General features: G+C 48.9%; 4 protein-coding genes across 4 annotated transcripts; 3 read left to right on the plus strand and 1 right to left on the minus strand.

Moving 5' to 3' along the window:
* Positions 1–5,453: 5,453 nt before the first annotated feature.
* On the plus strand, positions 5,454–9,855 carry L3040_007422 (uncharacterized protein; the record flags this gene model as incomplete). The annotated part of the gene is made up of 7 exons (XM_007291377.1): positions 5,454–5,677; positions 5,746–6,528; positions 6,583–6,819; positions 6,871–7,638; positions 7,686–8,490; positions 8,541–8,679; positions 8,732–9,855. The coding sequence occupies 7 exons, from the start codon at positions 5,454–5,456 to the stop codon at positions 9,853–9,855; spliced, it is 4,080 nt and encodes a 1,359-aa protein (XP_007291439.1).
* Positions 9,856–10,318: 463 nt separating this feature from the next.
* L3040_007423 (uncharacterized protein) lies at positions 10,319–13,285 on the plus strand (the record flags this gene model as incomplete). Its single annotated transcript, XM_007291376.2, has 1 exon — positions 10,319–13,285. One exon carries the CDS (start codon positions 10,319–10,321, stop codon positions 13,283–13,285), a length of 2,967 nt encoding a protein of 988 aa, XP_007291438.2.
* A 2,587-nt stretch (positions 13,286–15,872) lies between these two features.
* On the plus strand, positions 15,873–16,817 carry L3040_007424 (uncharacterized protein; the record flags this gene model as incomplete). Its single annotated transcript, XM_007291375.2, has 3 exons — positions 15,873–15,901; positions 15,956–16,718; positions 16,773–16,817. The coding sequence occupies 3 exons, from the start codon at positions 15,873–15,875 to the stop codon at positions 16,815–16,817; spliced, it is 837 nt and encodes a 278-aa protein (XP_007291437.2).
* Positions 16,818–17,683: 866 nt separating this feature from the next.
* On the minus strand, positions 17,684–18,380 carry L3040_007425 (uncharacterized protein; the record flags this gene model as incomplete). Its single annotated transcript, XM_066154860.1, has 2 exons — positions 17,684–17,947; positions 18,273–18,380. 2 exons carry the CDS (start codon positions 18,378–18,380, stop codon positions 17,684–17,686), a joined length of 372 nt encoding a protein of 123 aa, XP_066010750.1.
* Between the last annotated feature and the right edge of the window lie 1,080 nt (positions 18,381–19,460).

Consider the following 19,460-nt stretch of genomic DNA (forward strand, 5'->3'; position numbering starts at 1 on the left):
ATAATTGGTTGGTTACAGTAAGTGATCTGGATCGCAGGCCGCGGCTGAAGAGGGAAGGAAGGGTTTTGAATCGATTGAGTCCGTCTTGTATCAAGGGGTTTTTTTTCCTTTTTTTCTTATTTTTTTTCCCTTTCCCTTTCCCTTTCCTTTCCCATTTTTTTTTTTTTTTTAATAATAAAAAGACCGGACCGGACCGGACCGGAGCGGATCGGATCGGGACCCTTCTTACCCTACCCTCTAGTCAAGAGCTGATGTTGATTGATGAGTAAATAGCGTGATTGCTTGCTCCGTATTATCTCCCGGTCTCTTGCATCCTTTCTTTCGCCTTTGCTCTCCCCTCCCCTTTCCCTTCCCCTCCCCTCTCCCTTCCCCCCCCCCCCCCCCCCCCCCCCCCCCCGACCCACTTCAGTGCCTAAATATTCGAAAGCATGCATGCATGCGATACATCAGTAAAATCTCACTGAATCGATCGATCCTAACATGCAATCGACGAAAGCGTTGACGTGCGTAACGTGGTAGCGATACTGCGAAATATCTTGGCACGGATCTATCAAATTATAATTGGAAACGGTCTTCTTAAAGGACCCAAAAAAAAAGCTCTTATATGTTAACCGTATGTTAGTTGAGATGATTACCAGATCATCTTGAAGAATCAAGTTTAATTTTGAAAGAAGTATAGCGATAAAGTTGAAACGGGGACGACCATACCGTAAGACGGTCAAGGGACGGTCTTTTGCGCGGGGATCGGTCTGCGAATAATCTATCTCTGGTCTGAAACTATTACGGTTAGAGTGGAATAGTATGCTAGTACTATCTAACCGTTCGCGAGGTATTGTAGAAGAAAGACGAGGAGAGGACGAACTATAATACAAGGCCGAGAGTACATGCATCCGTAAGAGGGATATCACATGACCTCGGCTGATTCTTCCTACCCCCAACCAACCAGCACGTTCTACGTAACCTTCCATATCAGGGCCCGACAATGAGGTAATGATAGAATGAGAGCAAGGTAGTTTGTATCCGGTTTTTCTGGGAATGTTCGAATTGTTCTGCGTCTGGGAGTTGGTGTATCCGGCTGAGTTGTTGCCGTATCCGCTCTGATAGTTGGGTCTCCAGTTGTTTCCTTGGTACCCACTCTGTCTCTGTGGCTGGGAAGAAGGGGCGTTCTGCTGTGAGATGGGAGGGTTTCTGTCCTGTCTGGGTTCTTGGATACGCTGGATAGATCTGACTGATGGGGCGGGTACTGGAGGGTTGGGATTGGGTGTCACTATCCGACCATTGTGACGGCGATGTAATAGATCTTATCATCCATGGGTACGTTCTGGATAGAAGTTCGTCTCCCAGTCTGGACCGTGAATTTCGTTCCGTTCTAAAGAGAATTGATGCAGTGGAGAGCGAGGGGTGGTGTTGTGAAGGTGAGAATGGTAGTGGTAGCGGAAGTGGTAATAAGTGGAAGTGTTGCAGGTGCTGTTGGTATTGTTAGTATGTTATTCCGGAGTCTGAGGAGGAAGCTGAGTCAGGAATGTGGGGTGGGGCTGTTCCGTTCCTTCCTTGGTCATTGGTTGGGTTGATTTTAGTGGGCAGGTGACTCGGGCTTGCGAGGGAAGGAGCCCTCGTGGCTGCATTGCCCTGGACAGAGTTCGAGTTGATGTGGAGAGAAGCTTGGAGAAGCTTAGAAAAGCTTCTGGTTGTTTCGGTGGGCAATGATGGGTTGGAAAATGTAGTTGTGTGCTGTTGGTTTTGGGTGGTGTTTGCTGATGGGAGACTGGCGTTGGGGGTGTTTTCTTGGACTGCGGTGTTGGTGGTGCTGTTGGTATTGTTCGTCTGGTTCGTCTTGTTCGTTTTGTTTTGTTAACGCCTTGACTGCGAATCAAGAGATTGCAGCTTCGATCCCTGCGTAGGTCACCAGACAATGAAGTAAGGAGAGAATGGAGCAAGATAGTTGTTTTTGTTCGGGGAAGCTCAGAGCAACGTGAGCATATATACCTCTCCCAAGTGGTCGGTGCCACCTGATAGTATATTGTGAGATCTGGTATCAGCTACAAATATATCTTGAAATGCTATATACGTACGCTTGTTGTGACGTCTGTCAACCTAATCCAGCCCAGCCCGGCCCATCCTCTTCCCCTCGATCCATTCGGTAGCTTTCTTATATAGCTTTTCTAGCAATGGCGGAAGAATGTATGCCGTATAATACAGTACTTCACAGTAATCAACTATAGAATCAAAAAGACTCCCCCCTCCCTCCCCCCTTCTTTTTTTTTTTTAAAAAAAAAAAAAAAAAAAAAATGAATTTTTTTGTTACAGAATTTTAGCAAAACTCAACTGGAAACTCAAATCCATGGGAGTGGGATTAAGAGGTTCCAGTCTACAAACCTAACTGAATAGGTTTTTCGTTGTTATCAAACAGGTGTACTTGGAAGCGGCCAGCGGCTCATAGCCACTAAACCACCATGCCATTCCTCGCTGTTGATGGAAGTAAGAGAGGAGTTGGCTGCTATAAAGCAGATAGAATTTTTTTTTCCCCACTTTATAGAAGAAGGAAAGCGAAGGGGTGAGTGAGTGTATTACGAGATTGAGTTTCGATACTGCTGATTTTAGAATCTAGATTCGATAGAGTTATGGTGTCTGCAGGAGTTGGTAGTCAGGAATAACAAAACCAAACACATACCTACCTAGAGTAACTCCACCTACCTAGAACACCCCCATTCAGATCTGTTCTGCAGCTCTTCAACTCTATCCAGATCTCCGTTCCAGGCGCGGGAGTCATATCCACTAGACCAAACTAGACCGGGCCTAGCCTCCTCACCTACCATGAGTAAAGTGCCCTTCCTCCTCCTCCTCCTCCTCCTCCTCCTCCTTGACTTCTGTCTTTCAATCTTCCATGTATAGAAATCTCTCTATTCCAAGTCTGCAAAGCTCGAGATCCCCGTCGTCCCTTTTACACATCTATCACTGCCACGCAACCTCCCCGGCCTAACACGTCTGTCTTTCTCACAACACCGACCTCTCTATCATCATCTGCGGAGCCGGACCTCTCGCCCGCAGCCAGCCCAGCATTGGCATTAGCGTTTCCGCTTCCATTTCCATTTCCACCCACACCTACACCCATACGCATCTCTAAGATATGGAGCATAGCATACATTTCTGGATTCCTACGAGGGGTGATCACGATCGGGGACACGTATATGTATTTCTTTTCAAAGCTGGATGTGTGTGAGCCTGATGAGTGCCGGCTTGGAAATCTTGTTTGCTTATTATGTGCGGGATGGTATATTAGGCTTTAGTATCAGCCATGTCTTGGAAGGCTATATATCTACGTTGGTTTAACGTCTGTCATCTTAACCCAGCTTATCCTTTCGAGACATTCGGCAGCTTTCTTCCATGGCTTCTGCAGTGATAGTAAAGTAGTAGTAGTAGTAGTATTGATTTGCGTCGGGAGGATAGCAGGCGAAACCTGCCGCCCTAGGACCTCCAACAGGGTACGGCGACGTGGTAAGCTAAAGAGTTATACACAAGACGGCCTTAGAAAGCAATTCACGTTGTACCAGCCAAGCTGCCCTCAAATGCGTCTTCCCTTTAGGAATAAAATAAATCACCAAGAGAAAGGTCTTCCAGCAAGGCAACAAAACCAAACAGGCAAGCCCAAGTGTGCCATCACAAGTTTAAAAGCCTAGACCGGGGCCTATCTGAAAGAGAGCTTTTCTCCAACGTGGGTTACTTTCGACCAGATAGTACTTTATATATAATTCCTGTACTTATCACGTCGTCGAACCCCGTGGGAGGTCCGAAGGCTTGCTTGCCGCCCGCTCGATATTAGTAAATACAATAACAACAACAACTCCCCTTCCCCCGACCGCGCGTTCCAAAAAAAGAATATAAAAAAAGTTAAAAGTTTCAGTAAAACTCAAGTGGAAGCTCAATTCACATGTATGATGGTATGAGGTTCCAGTTTACAAACCTAATTCTATATTTCCTGTGCTTAGCACGTCGCCGTACCCCATGGGAGGTCCTAGGGCGGCAGGCAGGCAGCCTTCCACCCGCCTGACGTTAATGAATATAACAACAACAACAACAACAACAACAACCCCGCCCCCTTAAAAAAAGGAGAAAAAAAAAGAATACAAAAAATTAGAAATTTTGGCAAAACTCAAGTGGAAGCTCAATTCATAGGTATGATGGTATGAGGTTCCAGTTTACAAACCTAATTGAATAGGTTTTTCGTTATCAACAGGTGTACTTGGAAGCGGCCAGCGGCTCATAGCCACTAAACCACCATGCCATTCCTCGCAGTTGATGGAAGTAGACGAGGGTATGGCTTCGATAAAGTAAATGTGAATTTTTTTTTGTGTGTAGGAATGGAAGCGAGAAGGGAAAGAGGAGATGCGAAAGGGCGAGTGAGTTACGATACTGTTGATTTCGGAATCTAGATTAAACAAAGAGAGGGATATTATCTACGAGATTTGATTATGAGGAATAGCATGAGATACGGAAGATGAAGGTTTGGATGGCGCTACGAGGGGTGATCATGATCGGGGATATGTATACGGAATTCCAGAGTATATTTCTATCTAAAGCTTGATGTGTATAAGCTCTTAAGTGTCCCGGGTTAGAAGTCTTATTTACCTGCCACATTCGGGATAGTATATTATTAAATCTGGTATCAGCCACACCTCGGAAAGCCACATACGTACGTCTATTTTGACGTCTGTTAAGCCCAGCCCAGCCCATCCTTTCGATCCATTCTGCAGCTTTCTTCCATGGTGTTTGCAGTAATGGCGGAGGAGTGCATGCAGTACGGTATTGTAAAAGTGTAGTAGTCTGCTATCACGAATAAGGCAGCAGCCTGCATCCAGACCTTACTTACTGCTGGATAGGTCGGTAGGATCTAGAATGATAAAGGGCGTTGGCGTACGAGTGGGTGTAGTATATATATCTACCTTATGTATATATAAAATATAATATAAGCGTCGTCATTAATGTTGGTCGTCAAAAGAAGCTTTAGAGGATAACGGTCGACTGAGACCACGACAGCCAAACTTTGATAGGCAAGACCCTGTGATTAAGTAAGTAACCACGATTCCCTGCTCGACTGCACCCCTGCACCACCCCTCCATCTGCCCATCTGCCTATCCCCGACTTCCGATCCTTTATCTTCATTTTCATTGATCTTTTCTTTCACCTTCCCTCTTCTTTGAGCTCATCTAAGAATCCCTGATTAAAATCCTTTCCCGCACGGCGTTCGCTACCTGTACGCTGATGAATACATAGATCAGGAATATATCGGGTTAGTCACGAGAGACGACGTCTTTGGCCGCGTGATAAACCACCAGCTATGCTCCAGCTCGAGCTCTGAATCTTCCTCCGACAGAACACAGACACAAGTTCAGTGACCTGAAGCTGGAGATCATCCGGCCTTGTGCATAATACCAGTCGGCAGCCAAAAGATAGCCATGGCTACAAATCCGGGCAACAAGGGCAAAGGTCAAGAGGCAGATAGCGCAGTGCCCTCCTCAGTCATTGCACAGGCAGAAGCTGCTATTGCTGGCAGTTTTGAAGACGACGAGCCAGAGTCAATATCAAGACTGGCTTCAATGATACACAGACCGAAATTCTCAAGATCTAGTACACAACCCAGTACTCATAGCCTTCAATCAAACAGAGGAGCCGCTTCGAAGTGAGTCTGCGACGCGACGCGATGTCAACGCTATCACAGCTGCTAATACTTCACTTCCTAATTCGTAGACCACACCACCCCCAAGTCCCGACGGAAGACCCCCCAGAGTATGGCGAAGACCAAGACCAGCTGGAACTTAGTCAGGATGGCTTCGATACGAAGGCAAAGGTAACAGACGATGGTCGAGTAAACATCAACATCAATCAGAAGACACGCAAGCTATCAGATCTACTTGTACCTGCGCTGAGGAATCAACTGTCATTGGTTGCGCACGAAAAGGAACATCCTTTACCACCCGGATATATTCCGCCGGCGCTTGGGGGGCTGCCCGGTCAAACCCCGCCCCCAAAACTTAATGTGGTCATGCATGTAGTTGGGTCCAGAGGAGATGTACAGCCATTTCTAGCCCTCGGAAAGACACTAAAAGACACCTACGGTCACCGTGTCCGACTCGCAACACATCCAACTTTCAAGGGCTTCGTCGAAGAAAATAGGCTCGAGTTCTTCAGCATTGGGGGTGACCCTTCTGAGCTGATGGCTTTCATGGTCAAGAACCCGGGACTGATGCCCGGGCTCGACTCGTTGAAGAGTGGCGATGTTGGCAAGAGAAGAAAAGGAATGGAGGAAATTGTGTTGGGCTGCTGGAGATCATGTATCGAGGCTGGGGATGGTCTCGGCGCTCCTCCTAACACATCCAGTACTGCCGACTTTGGCGTCGATGCTGGTATCAACATGGATGCAAGCCCAGGTGACCGACCTTTTATTGCCGATGCTATCATCGCCAATCCGCCGAGTTTTGCTCATGTCCATATCGCTGAGAAAATGGGCATACCCCTCCACATGATGTTCACGTACGCTCTCTTCTTTCCATATCCGAATTTTTCCTGATTGCTGATAACATGTAGTATGCCCTGGTCCCCCACACAACAATTCCCTCACCCCCTCGCCAACATTCAGTCTTCCAACGCAGATGTAAACATGACAAACTTCGTGTCATATGCTTTAGTAGAGATGATGACATGGCAGGGTCTTGGAGATGTCATCAATCGTTTCAGAGAGCGAGCTCTGGGTCTAGACCCGATTAGTCTGATTTGGGCTCCGGGTATGCTGAGTCGCCTCCGAGTGCCATATACATACTGTTGGTAAGTGGAACGGGCTGTAAATCGCAATAGCAATACACTGACGGCCAGCAGGTCACCTGCGCTTATTCCAAAGCCAAAAGATTGGGCACAGCATATTACGATATCAGGATTCTACTTCTTGTCGCTAGCTTCTTCCTTTACACCTGAACCAGAACTTGTTGCGTACCTTGCTGCTGGGCCACCACCAGTCTACATCGGATTTGGATCAATTGTAGTTGACGACCCAGATGCAATGACTAAGCTCATATTCGACGCGGTGAAGAAAGCTGGTATCAGAGCTCTGGTGTCCAAAGGCTGGGGCGGGCTCGGGGCCGATGCTCTAGGGATACCCGAAGGAGTTTTTATGCTTGGTAATGTACCCCACGATTGGCTGTTCCAGCATGTCTCAGCCGTTGTTCATCATGGAGGAGCTGGCACTACGGCTGCTGGCATTTCCACTGGCAAGCCTACCGTGGTTGTCCCCTTCTTCGGCGACCAACCCTTCTGGGGTGCAATGGTTGCTCGTGCAGGAGCAGGACCAGTCCCGATCCCATACAAGCAGCTTACCTCCGATAAGTTAGCTGCAGCCATTACCGAAGCTCTCAAACCAGAAACTTTGGAGAGAGCAAAAGATCTGGGGGCGAAGATCAAGCAAGAGAAAGGTTGCGAGACTGGTGGAAAGGCCTTTCACGATATGCTGGATGTTGATCAATTACGATGCTCTCTTGCGCCTAGCAGAGTTGCAGTGTGGCGAGTCAAGCGTACCCAGACTCGCCTCAGTGCTCTGGCCGCAAACATTCTTGCAAGTGAAGGACTGGTTGACTTTGGGCACCTGAAGCTGTAAGAAGTACTGGCGCATGAAGCCGAACAGATGCTAATACGCGCAGGTATCGTCCACGAGAATACGAGACAGAGGAAGGTCCCTGGGATCCTATTTCAGGCGGTGCATCTGCTCTCTTGGGGACCATTGCCAGTCTTGGAATGGGTGTCGCGGATTTTCCCATCGAAATCTTTCGGACAGTCAAGAAGGCGAATCTGAAGCGAGCAGAGACAGTAGATGTGAATAGCGCTACCGTCCCAAAAGGGACAGAGCCCAGCTCCAGCTTAGATACATCTTCAGCATCCGAATCCGAAAAGCAGTCTCATACGCAAGTCGATATGGGCTTGCAAAAGACACCAAGCGGAAACGATAGAAACTCGCGGCATGGATCTACCCTGACAACGACTACGACCACGAAGACCTCTGGCGAAAGCGCCACGCAGTCCTTGACTGATGCTCCAAGAGCTGGCACCCCTCTGACTAGCGCAACATCCGGCGGAAGCTCGCTAAAGCAAGCCCTCCAAGGGACGCTCTCGAGGAAAGGCTCTCGATCGTTTTCGAGGGTTCAAGCTTGTCCACTGTCGCGATCCAATTCCAAGGACTGTAGTCCGGACTCGCGATCCAGCTCGCCGTTCGGCCACCATCGCAGAGAAACAGAGGAATTTGATCCTAGCAAGCTAACACTGGAGAACGCCACTCGAGCCGGAAAGGGAATATCTCGAATCGTAGGCGCTGGCTTGAAGTCACCTATGGATTTCACACTGGGAATTGCACGCGGCTTCCACAATGCGCCAAAGCTTTACGGAGATGACACCGTGCGCCCCCAAGAGAAGGTCACCGACTTCCAGAGTGGACTGAAGGCTGCCGGAAAGGTAACTGGCCTCGCCCATACTCTTGAACATGCCATACTGACAAGCAACAGGAATTCGGATATGGATTGTTCGATGGGATTACAGGCTTGGTAACACAACCTCTCAAAGGTGCCGAGAAAGAAGGTGCTGTCGGTCTTGTCAAGGGGATGGGAAAGGGTATTGGAGGGCTCATCCTCAAGCCAGGCGCAGGTATTTACCCAGTTTTGCTTGTTCTACTGGAATCTATTGTTAACTTTATCAGCTATCTGGGGAATTCCGGGCTACACATTCATGGGGATTCACAGAGAGGTTCGAAAACTGTTCGGATCCAGTGTTCTGAACTACATCATCTCAGCGCGTACTGCCCAAGGTTACGAAGACGCCCAAGCATCAACGCCTGCTGAACGTGCCGACATCATAACCCGATGGCGCGAGCACAAAGACGAGTATCAGAGCGCGAAGATGAAGCTTCAAGAAACAGGGCCGCTGGATGGCGAAGAATGCAGATGTCTCACGCCTAAAGGATTTATGCAGACTCGACACATGACCTTCGATGAAAGAAAGAAGCTCCATGAAGACCGCAAAGCCCGTCGCAAGATATTCGAAGAGGGAGCATCCGGCTACAAACATTGCCCTTCCTGTCGCCGAGACACCAGCCAGAGTCACAAGCCTCGTGCCGAACAGACCACTCCCATGGCCATCCAGCAGCCAGATACAGATCAGAATGAACAATTCGAACACGCAATTCGTGAGTCAGTGGCCGCGACCTCTTGCGGTAACGTTGAAGAGGATATGACGATTGAGCGTGCTATTCGCGCGAGTGTCCGGGAGCTACAGAGCGCGCAAGGCTCGACCTGGCCCTGGACGAACCAGGAAGCTCTCAATAGGGCAATCCAAGCCAGCATCTTGTCAGCTGGTAGGCTAAATTCGCATCCCGAGGGGGACACGAGCCAGCCGATCACCGTAACTGAAGATGAGGCTGAATATCAGGCTGCCTTGGAGAAAGCGATTCAAGCCAGTTTGTCACATGCCTCACCAGACCATGATGCTGAAGACGAGGATCTCAAGCTCGCCATCCAGATGTCCAAGCACGAGGCTCCCCAATTTGATGAGGACAGTGAGTTGAAACTCGCTCTGCAGAACAGTAAAGAAGACTCGGCAAGGGCTAAGACGGAAGAGGAAATTGTATTAGATTACGTAAAGAAGCAGAGTCTCCTAGAAGAGGAGCATAAAAAGGCGGTTGAAGCCAAACAGAAAGACATTCCTGCAGCACAGGAACACGATAATGAGCCGATGAGTAAAGCTGACGAGGAGGCTTTGAGGAAGGCGATCGAGGAGAGCATGAAGAGCATTGAAGATGCTCAGGTCTCGGGATCGGGGCACTGAACGGGAGCTCTACAATGACTGACGAGATATATGGGCGAAGAAGGGTTTTGAAACGGTTATTGTAGTATACCCCAAGCGATGACGACGGAATATGAAGAGCTTTACGATCTCCTGGCCCCTTTTTTATATGCTTGCGCTTTCTGGTGGTCATCTTGCTTCCATTGACACTTGCTTTGCTTTCGCTCCTTGATGTCCGTATGCACTCGTAATCTGATTGGTCACCTTTATTGAGCTGCTTCTATTTGCCTTGAGTATGGTTTTAGGGGCTCACCTTATGTGAACGTGCCGTCGCCTATCGGACTTATCGGCGATGTAAACAAAGCTAGCAAAGCACGCTAACAAAGCGAGCTACCACACACCCTTCCCCTTTCCGATCTCCACCCTCGACCTTCTTCGGACACGCACCGAACTTCATCAACCTTCGACCTCTTCGACCACTCCAACTCATCCATCAACTCCGACCATGGCGCCCCAGCGCCGCGCCGCGGCGAAGGCCCAAGAGCAAATCAGACGCCTGGCAGCCGCTGCTACTACTGCAGTTGAGGATGAGGATGAAGACCAGGAGAGCGAGTCGGGGTGCGAGGGAGAGCTGGCCACTGGCACTGGCACTGGCAACGGCAGCAACAATAGCAATGGCAATCCTCAAGCTCGAACAGATGCCGCTGCTGCTCTGCCGCCTGCGAGTGGCCCCGCGCCTTCTATTTCTGAGAATCCCATTTCTCGGAATCCCATTTCTCGGACTCCGACTCGTTCTCGGAAGCAGAACCGGAAGCAAAAGCGGCGAGCAGCTAGCTCTTTCTTGATTGACCAATCAGAGGACGACAGCGACGGTGACTACGAGGACGGGTTGAAGTTCCGTCCTGCTCCTGTGGCTGATCATCATCGCAACCAGGTCGCTGTGGCTGTTGCTCTCCCTCCCGCCCTCGTCCCTCCTCCCACTGTCAATCCTTCCGAGCAGTCGACTGCCTTTGAGCAGGAACCGCTCCTACCCACGTCCACATCTACATCAACACCACAACTACCAGCGATCATGGAGAATCTCAAGATCGATGCGCCAGGCACCTTACCGTCTACTAGGCAGGTGAGCTCTGCCAGCTGCCCTCCTCTACAAGTTGCTGAAGCTTCTCGACCTTCGAAACCTTCTCAACAGTTCCAACAGCCTCAACCCCAAGCCTCACTCCAACCAACAGTCCTAATTCCACAGCCGGAGGAGGAGGAGGAGAAGGAGGAGGCGGCAGAGCCCGAAATTGACTGGAGAGATGATGACCCTGGCTTCTTTGCTGATGCCTTCGCGGCGTATGAGGCGGCGCATCCGAAGGGCCGAGAATTCGGAAATGATCCTGGTTACTTTACTGAGGCTCTCGCGGAGTATGAGGCGGCGAATCCGGAGTATCGAGGATTCGAAGAGAATGATGATGACGAGTTTCACCTTCCTAACATCGACCAGCTCTCTCCTCGTGAGGATCAGATGGCGAACCAGATGGCGCATCCGGAGGCTCAAGGATTCGGAGATGATGGCTTTCCCCTTCCTAACATCGACCAGCTCTCCCCTCGCGAGGATCACATGGCGAACCAGATGGCTCCTCCGGAGGCTCAAGAATCTGAAGAGTCCGTAAATTTCGAAGATTTCCTAGCATTCGAAGACGATGATTATTACTATCCTAGTATCGACCAGCTCCTGGCGCACCAGGAGGCGAATCGAGATGTCCCGTCCCAATCCCCTGGTCCCGTGCAAGCTCAGGCTGAGTCGGGCTTTGGCTTCAGAATCATCCATCCAGCTCCCCCCCCCCTGGACCGAGAGGTGGAGGAGGAGGAGGAGGAGGAGGAGGACAAAACAGTCGACCCCTCACACCTGCGCAACGATCGTGCATACCGTCTTCCGATATGGCGAAAGCCTTCAAAGGATGCCCTTACGTTGGCGGCAACTCGTTTAGCAGTTTTGACAGATAAGCCCGATCAGACCGATGAAGAGAAAGAGAGACTCCGTCTTACTCATTCTCTAACCCTTAATCTTGAACGTATCCAGGACGCAAAAGATAATGAGCTGCTGGATGAAGTTCTCAACACCCAATCGCAATTGCAACCCCAACCCCAACCGCAACCGCAGTCGCAACCCCAACTGCAACCGCAATCGCAGCCCCAACCCCAACTGCAACCATCACAGCCCCCAAAAAATTTGGCTATCGCCTTGAACATGCTGTCTATCGTTGGTTCTCGGGAGCCGGATCCACAACCTTTCGGTCCAGGCCGGAGACGAGTCCGATTGCGAGACAAGGAAGACTTGGGGCTCTGCGACTTTTGCTTCTTCGAAAGCCCTTCTGGCATTAATAATACGAGGGTTTGGCTTCCAATCGAGGCATCCGCGGGATTCTGCAATGACTGTTCCTATGCACCTAACACGGCTGCTCAGGAATTGTGGCAATGGCAAGCTCGCGAACTTCCTGGTCGATCGAGCGGGGGGCAACGGGCGACAGATCAGGATAACAGCGCTCAGAGCATCGTACCACCTTTGCCGACATCGGGCGAAGAGCAAAAGTTCCATCAGGAGGCCCTGAACGAGATGCGTAGCGAGAGGAGAACGGAGAGGATCAAGGCTCATCGCATGGCCCTGGCCATGTCTCGAGACCCGAATGGAGCTCAAGCCCCTCTCCAGTCTGGTCATGATGCGATCCAGGCTGCGAAACCTCCTACAAAGGCCGCTCCCATCAAGAACCGCTCAGCTCCGACCCCAAATACTCTCATGGGAAACATGATTCTTCAACCTCTTCCTGATATGGGCCCCATGAGAAATAGGAGTCCCCAACGTGTTCCTGACATGGGCCCTACTGTCAATTTTCCCTCGCAATATCCTCCCCTCTCGAGCACTGCTGGTCCAGCCGGTAATGCGACTTATGATATGACTTTCACAATGCCTAATCGTCCTCAAAGTCCCATCCCTGGTGTCCACGAGCCACATCACAAGACATTGGGTGACCGCATGCCACCTACCACCCCCAACTCTGACATGGGAGGAGGAGCTCCATCCGCCCGCGCCGTCAACCTCCAACAAGCTCCCGCAGCATACTTTGGATCCAAGGGCCCCAACTTCTGCCGCGGATTCCCATATCGCCAAGTCGATTTCACCAAGGCCAAAATCTGCACGTACTGCAAGGAACTCAAGACCTTCATCATGAATCACCACCACCACACCGCCTTCACCCCGCTGAACCAGGTCCTCGGATTGGCGACGGGACACCTGATGTATCAGGGGCTGGGCAGAATCGAGAATGGCGTGGAGGTCCACGACGGTCGCTGGAAGCACTGTATGATCTGTACCGAGCTGGCGGTCTACGGATGCGATTCCTGCCCGTTGAGACTCTGCGTCGGGTGCCAGGTATACCTGACGCGCACATGTAAGTTGGACCGAACCTCTTCCTCACCCTTGACGTGACTGAGGTGGGCACATCATTCTAACTCGGTACTTTCTCGTCGCAGCTAAGGGATCACTTAATGATATGGTGGATCGCTTCGGTGCTGAACGCCGTCACCTTCGGAACGATGTAAGCTATGCCTCCTCTCCTCTCCTTTCCGGGCCAGGGAACCCTTTTTACTGATTCTTCTTCTTCTTCTTCTTCTGCTACAGGCTTTCTTGCTTCGATCTGATGGCCGAGGTTTCTGATTCTGTTTTACAAGGGGCAGATGATGGTGATGGTGGTGGAGGTAATGGGAAATGGATAACGAGTATTGTATCATGAAGTTATGGGTACTGGGAAATGGGAAATGGGTAATGGAAAATGGGAAACGAATAATGGAAAATGGGAAACGGGAAATGGGAAATGGATAACGAAGTAATGGATGACGAGGTTCTGAATCTGGAAGGAACGAATGAGACTGATTTTTCTCTTCTTTTTTTTTCCCCCATGAATATAATTGTATATGCATTCCGTTTGGCATGTCGGAACAATACGCTCTTTTTTTAAAAAAAATGATCTCCGTCCAAAAAAAAAAAATTATATAAAATGTGTTTCTGAATGAGACTTTATTTTCGAATTTTTCTTTGATGACGTTGTTATTGTGTGGCCTTGGATCATCACTAGGCTACTAAGGTGCACAGACTACCAGTAGAGGAAGATAGACCGGTAACCCTACGTTGCATTCAGCTTCCTAGAGATCAATCATCAACCAACCTTGCAAGCAACCCTCTATTACTTCTCCACATCTGTTACCCACCGTTTCTTTGTCGCTATCATTCTGGAGATTTCTTTCTTACCATTCTCATGGTAGCCATGTGAAATTCGACCATTTCCATTCTCGAAGCGTCGTCTTCGATCCTTCTCTATCCGTAGTGCTGCGTATCACTATTAACGTTTTCATTTTGAAGACTGGTTATTTCTCGAAGCCGCTTCCCTCCCTTCTCGCCGTCATCCGCGCGTTCCTTACGTTTTCCCCCTCATCGATCATTTTCCCTCATCGATCAAGGCTGCGATATTGAGTGTTAAGATAGCGATTGATTTCTGTAGGTTTGATGCTTGAACGATGATGCTCTGAAAGGCCTAGATGCCCACATACGAGCTCCTATGCATAGATAGAGATTCATGATCCTGACTCGTTGCAACGGGAAGGTAACCTAGGTAGTCTCGGCCCCTCGATGCGAGACATCGGGTAACGCATGGTTTTTTTTTTCTCTCCCCTTGATGCGAGATACACGTGATATGGAAGGACTCCATAATTTTCGTGACATTTTGGTCCACTGCTACAAGCTGAAGCTTGCCATTCCTTTACCTATATGTAGGAGGGCTTTTGACAGACCAGGCGTGATCTCTACTTTTTCGAAGAAGTTGATTTCAAATAGCAGCTGCTGCGCATTAGCGAAAAGGAAAGGAAACTTCCCGGAGACCGGTTACGAGCTGGTTTATAATTAGTATGCATTTAGAATCAAACTGATTCCGATCCCTGGAAGACGTTCGTTTGGCAAACGCAATTGCAGTCGCAGGCGTGAAGTGGCAACTACTCCGCACGAAGTTGGCCTCTTGATTAAGTCGCTATTTTCTTATTTTCATACATATTTTTTTTTACAACATCCAAGAACCCGTTAATCATAATCGCAATGGACTTCTAAATGAATACGGTCGACATAGCTAGTCCCGATACGGCCAGCTGTTAAGCTTGATGGAAAGGTATTGCAAATATGCAGCCAGCCGTTTGTGCGTTTGGAAAAGTAGCAACTTTCTGAAGAAGTTGGATCAATTGGCCAAACTAATTTTTTCAAACCGCCCTTGAGTGAAATATATTACGGAGAGGCGTAGTCCCATTGCGTTCGAGCTCGATGATAAGAAAGATACCACGTGATATATATGATACTAAAGCTGTGCCAATGCTCGCTTACGCTACTTGACGACTTGACCTACTGCCCTCTTCTTTACAATTTCCAGATCTTCACCTACGACGGCCATAATATGTAGTGGCAATTGTACATTGATGCTATGGATACCAAATGACTTTCTCGCACAAGATACTCCTGTAGAAGCCTGGGCCAACTGTCAAACCAGCTCTCTCCTTGCCAAGTCAAACGGAAGCTCCCGCACCAGTGCGCTCGCCCATGATCTCCCCCAGAAATGGATCGAAGAGAAACGGCCTTGGCGGTTTGACAAAGCTTGGATGCTTCAAGACTTCTTGGAAGCGCGAAGCTTATTCAACCAGGCTATAAGGGCCTTCGTCCCATCAACCGGGTCTCCGTTCTTCTGCCAGCGATTCTGATTCTTGATTGTCTTTTTATCTTTGTTTATTTTATTCTTCGCTAATTTTATTCTTTGCTTTGCTGTCGGTAGATTCGATACTCGCGTTGCTTGACTCTCTATTTTTTTTTTTTTTTTTTCATAATGCAGGAATCGTGGATCCGTCTCTTTTGTTTCGCTCTTCTTGCTTTGTTCGCCCTACCCGTCGAGTCGTTGCCGAAGAAAAACGGTAATGCTGGGGCCTCAGATGGTAGTAATGGAGTAGCTGTACCTACTACAATTACTCAGGCGACCGACGGCTCGATGATATTGGACAAGTCAGTCCAGATCAAGTAAGTCCGATCCCTCGGGGAATCTGGAAATGGATTCTAACATGACCACCATAGCGGCCTGAACATTCGATACAAGATCAGTGCCCCAGCAAATCAATTTACTGCCGCGTCGGGCGTTCCCGGAGGCACAGCTACGGGGAATGGCACAATGGGAGTCAATGTTCTTCTCCATGGCGATGGCGGACAATCCTTCTTCGACTTTCCCAATCAAGCGGTCCAGGACAACAAGATGGGCGTGGTCGTATTGGCTCCAAACACGAAGATGTTCTGGGGTGGGGGCAGCGGTCTTCAACGGACGGATGGTGTCGCGCACGCTGCCGCCGTGAACACTCTGATTCAAACCCAGATGGCCCAGGACGTTTCGTTTGATCCTGGAAATGTCTACTTCACGGGCGTCTCCGGCGGCTCGCTCCTCATGTCTGGGTACTTCGTCCCGGCCTACGGTGCCATGTACAAGACCGGCGTCGTTCTGAACTGTGGGGGGATGGCTCCCCAAGTTGCCGTTGTAGACAGCGCCAATCTGATCTCCAACATGAAGATCCACTTCCAGAGCACCAAGGACGAGCTGTCTCTGCTGCAAGGCTCCATCCCGCAATCCGTCATGGCGTACGAAAAGCTGGCTACCGACGCCGGCCTTTCAGCTGACCAGATCGGGGCCCTACAGACCGTCGACAACACGCCGAATGGAGGAGGGCACTGCGGTTTCGATGGACAAGGCTTCGTTTCCGGTATCCAGTTGGTAATGAACGGCTACTCCAACATCATCGGCACGAACCCGAGCGGAAATGTTACGGGAATCAGTCAAAATGTCCTTACAGTAAGTGACACGCATCGGCTCCAGCGCTGGACAGGTACTAACTCTTGGCTGCAGACCGTGGTCGGTAACGAGAACGTGGTATTCACCAGCGCCACCTGATATCCCGAACATATCCAGCATCATATATAAAATACCATTGAAGAATTCGCTCTCCTCCCGTACCTCTAGAACCACTCGTATGCTTCCTGGTCTCCCAGTATTATCAACAATGCCTCTGTCGAGACATCAGGGACAAGCCAGTGCTTATCTTATCTTATCTTACCTGATAATTTTGCTCCTCTACCACTGAGAGAGACCTATCAAAACCAGCTCTTCCTACTCCCTCTTACGCTTCCCATTTCCCCCCCCCCCCCCCAAAAAAAGAAATACGCAGTGTTTGTATTCAGTTCTTAAGTAAAGTACGGCCTTTGATGACCCTCCTGTCCTGCGCTCTGCCTCCAAAATACATATATATAGATATATATATATATATATAAATCGGAAGAAGAGAAAGAAAACAAAGAATAGGCTATTCGCACCCGGGTACATATCTCAAACAGGAAACGCCATCCATATCAACTACGAGGAGCAATATTCTTGCAGAGATAGAGTGTGTGTGTGTGTCTGTGTGTGCCCAGCCAAAATACCGTAGGTATCACCCGCTTTTTTCCCGGATGCCATTCCAAACACGCAACGTGAGACAGCCGCACAGTCCCCCCCCAATCTCTCGTGTCGCCTCAGCCTCGGATATTGGCAGGGTCGAGGGTCGTTGTCTTTGCGAATCTCTGGGTCGGGAAGGAGTTGACTTGACTTGGGTGGGCTGGGCGATTGATCGGCTTGGGTGGGCTGCTCGTCTTGGGGATGGTTGGTAGCAGGGCTATCGGTATCGGTAGAAAGTGTGGATTTCTTGGCGTGAGGAAGAATTCTGTCGTCTTGGGGATGCTTGATGTTGGTGCTGGTGCTGGTGCTGGTTTTGGTGGTGTGTGTTAGTTGTTATAGGTGTATCTATGGATGGTGGACTTGGTGAAGCTTACCTCTAGCTTGGATTTGAATCTGCGGCTCTTATTGTCGCCGACCAGAACCTCAGCATCGCCAGTAGTTGTGCCTGGCTCGTCGTCGCCGCCGCCGAGCAAGTCTTGGGGACCTTCAATGCCTGATCTTGGCTCACCCTGCTTAGTATGCTCACGGCTTGTGGTGTCGGTGCTCTCGATATCGAAAGTGACGAACTTGGTCTCGTGCTCTGCAGAACCCTGAAAACAGTTAGTATTACAATTGCCCACTCCTCCTGTTTTCGTAGCTCACCTTTGAGTCCCCGTGGAGTGGATTGATACAGTACTAGGCAACTGCTGTTGGCCACTTAAGCGAGAACATCAAAATCAACTTTAGACATTCAGCCATCACTTCTCAATTGCGCAATAATCACACATCCAAATCAAATAAAACCAATATTATTCGACTCCTTAGATCTCTTTATTCTTCCTATTTTTAAGCTTAATTATTCGAATGCGCACGGACCTTAATGCTTGGTATGCTAGCCTTTAGCCGCGATATAAGCTTCCATCCTGTCCGGCATACTTTGATACAGATTATCGAACAACTGTCAACAATCTCGAGTAGAGCTTCTCCACCTCTGCTGGTATCGGCAGGCGGAGATTCTTGGTTGGCTGGCTCAGAGGGGTGCATGATTTTTTGCTTGGTAGAAGCTAGTCGATTGATATATATCAGCATTATTCTCTTATGTATGATCCTTTCACTGGGTCCTTACTCTTCTTCGGGGTTAGGAACATCGAGCTCGCTGGTCTCCTCGTAGTTGCTGATGTCGTCTTGGAGCTTCTTTAAGAAATCCTTCTCCTCCTTGTTGATAGCATGCTGTGTCTGGGCATGTTTGTTGACTCGGTCCTACCGAAGTGTATTCCGTGACTCTGTCTAACTATATCGTAGAACGACAGACAGTCTTCGGGCTCTCGAAAAGCTCGGCACGGGATCCGGGTAAACAAAAGCGAGATTTTTGTATTACTTGGTCCATGCAAACTCAGATAAGTAGCTTCAACAATTGAAATTCTAACGGTTGGAAAAACGGTATGTAAAAATAATCCTTTTTTTCTCCCTTGCTCCCTCCTCCATTTTATAATTAAATTGGCTGATACACTCTCTCTGCAACTGGTGAAGTAATGACAGCTGTTTCATCACTTCACATAAAGAGAGCTCTTTTGCAGCTCGTCTAAGTGCTGTGGACAGCCTTTCGTCGTTTAAATATATAGTTAAGGCAAGCTGTCACGTTGACTTAGGCTTCGGACCCCATCCCTGGGTATGGCTAGGGTAACGCTCTGGCAACCATACCAGGTGAACCTGTTTAAACTTCCACACCCGTAACCATAATAAGGATCGAATTATAGCAACTATTTCCTTTTTTTTTTTTTTCTTTTTAGGAAAGCTTTTAGCTAGATCCTACGCTTAAGCATGTAAAATTCTTCGCACAAAGCCAATTATATCATCAATACGCATCGAATGAACGGCTCATAAATTAATTGGGCTTAGATTGCTGTTTCTGGGTATTGAAAATTTCTCGGCGCAAAAGTCTGATATCGGATAATACAATCGAGAGGCGGGGTTTGCTTACAGTCAGAATTAAGCGAGAAATTTAAATTTATTATTGGAAGGACCCCTTGATGTCTGAGAAGTCTTTTTAAAACCGGCTAGTAAAAGAATGCTAGCCATTATGGCTTTTGAGAAACAAAGGTATGAAGTTTCGAATAGGAAAAT

The sequence above is a fragment of the Drepanopeziza brunnea genome, assembly GCF_022702325.1.
Source record: "Drepanopeziza brunnea f. sp. 'multigermtubi' strain 214-2 chromosome Unknown ctg13, whole genome shotgun sequence".
In the NCBI taxonomy this organism is placed as follows: Eukaryota; Fungi; Ascomycota; class Leotiomycetes; order Helotiales; family Drepanopezizaceae; genus Drepanopeziza; species Drepanopeziza brunnea.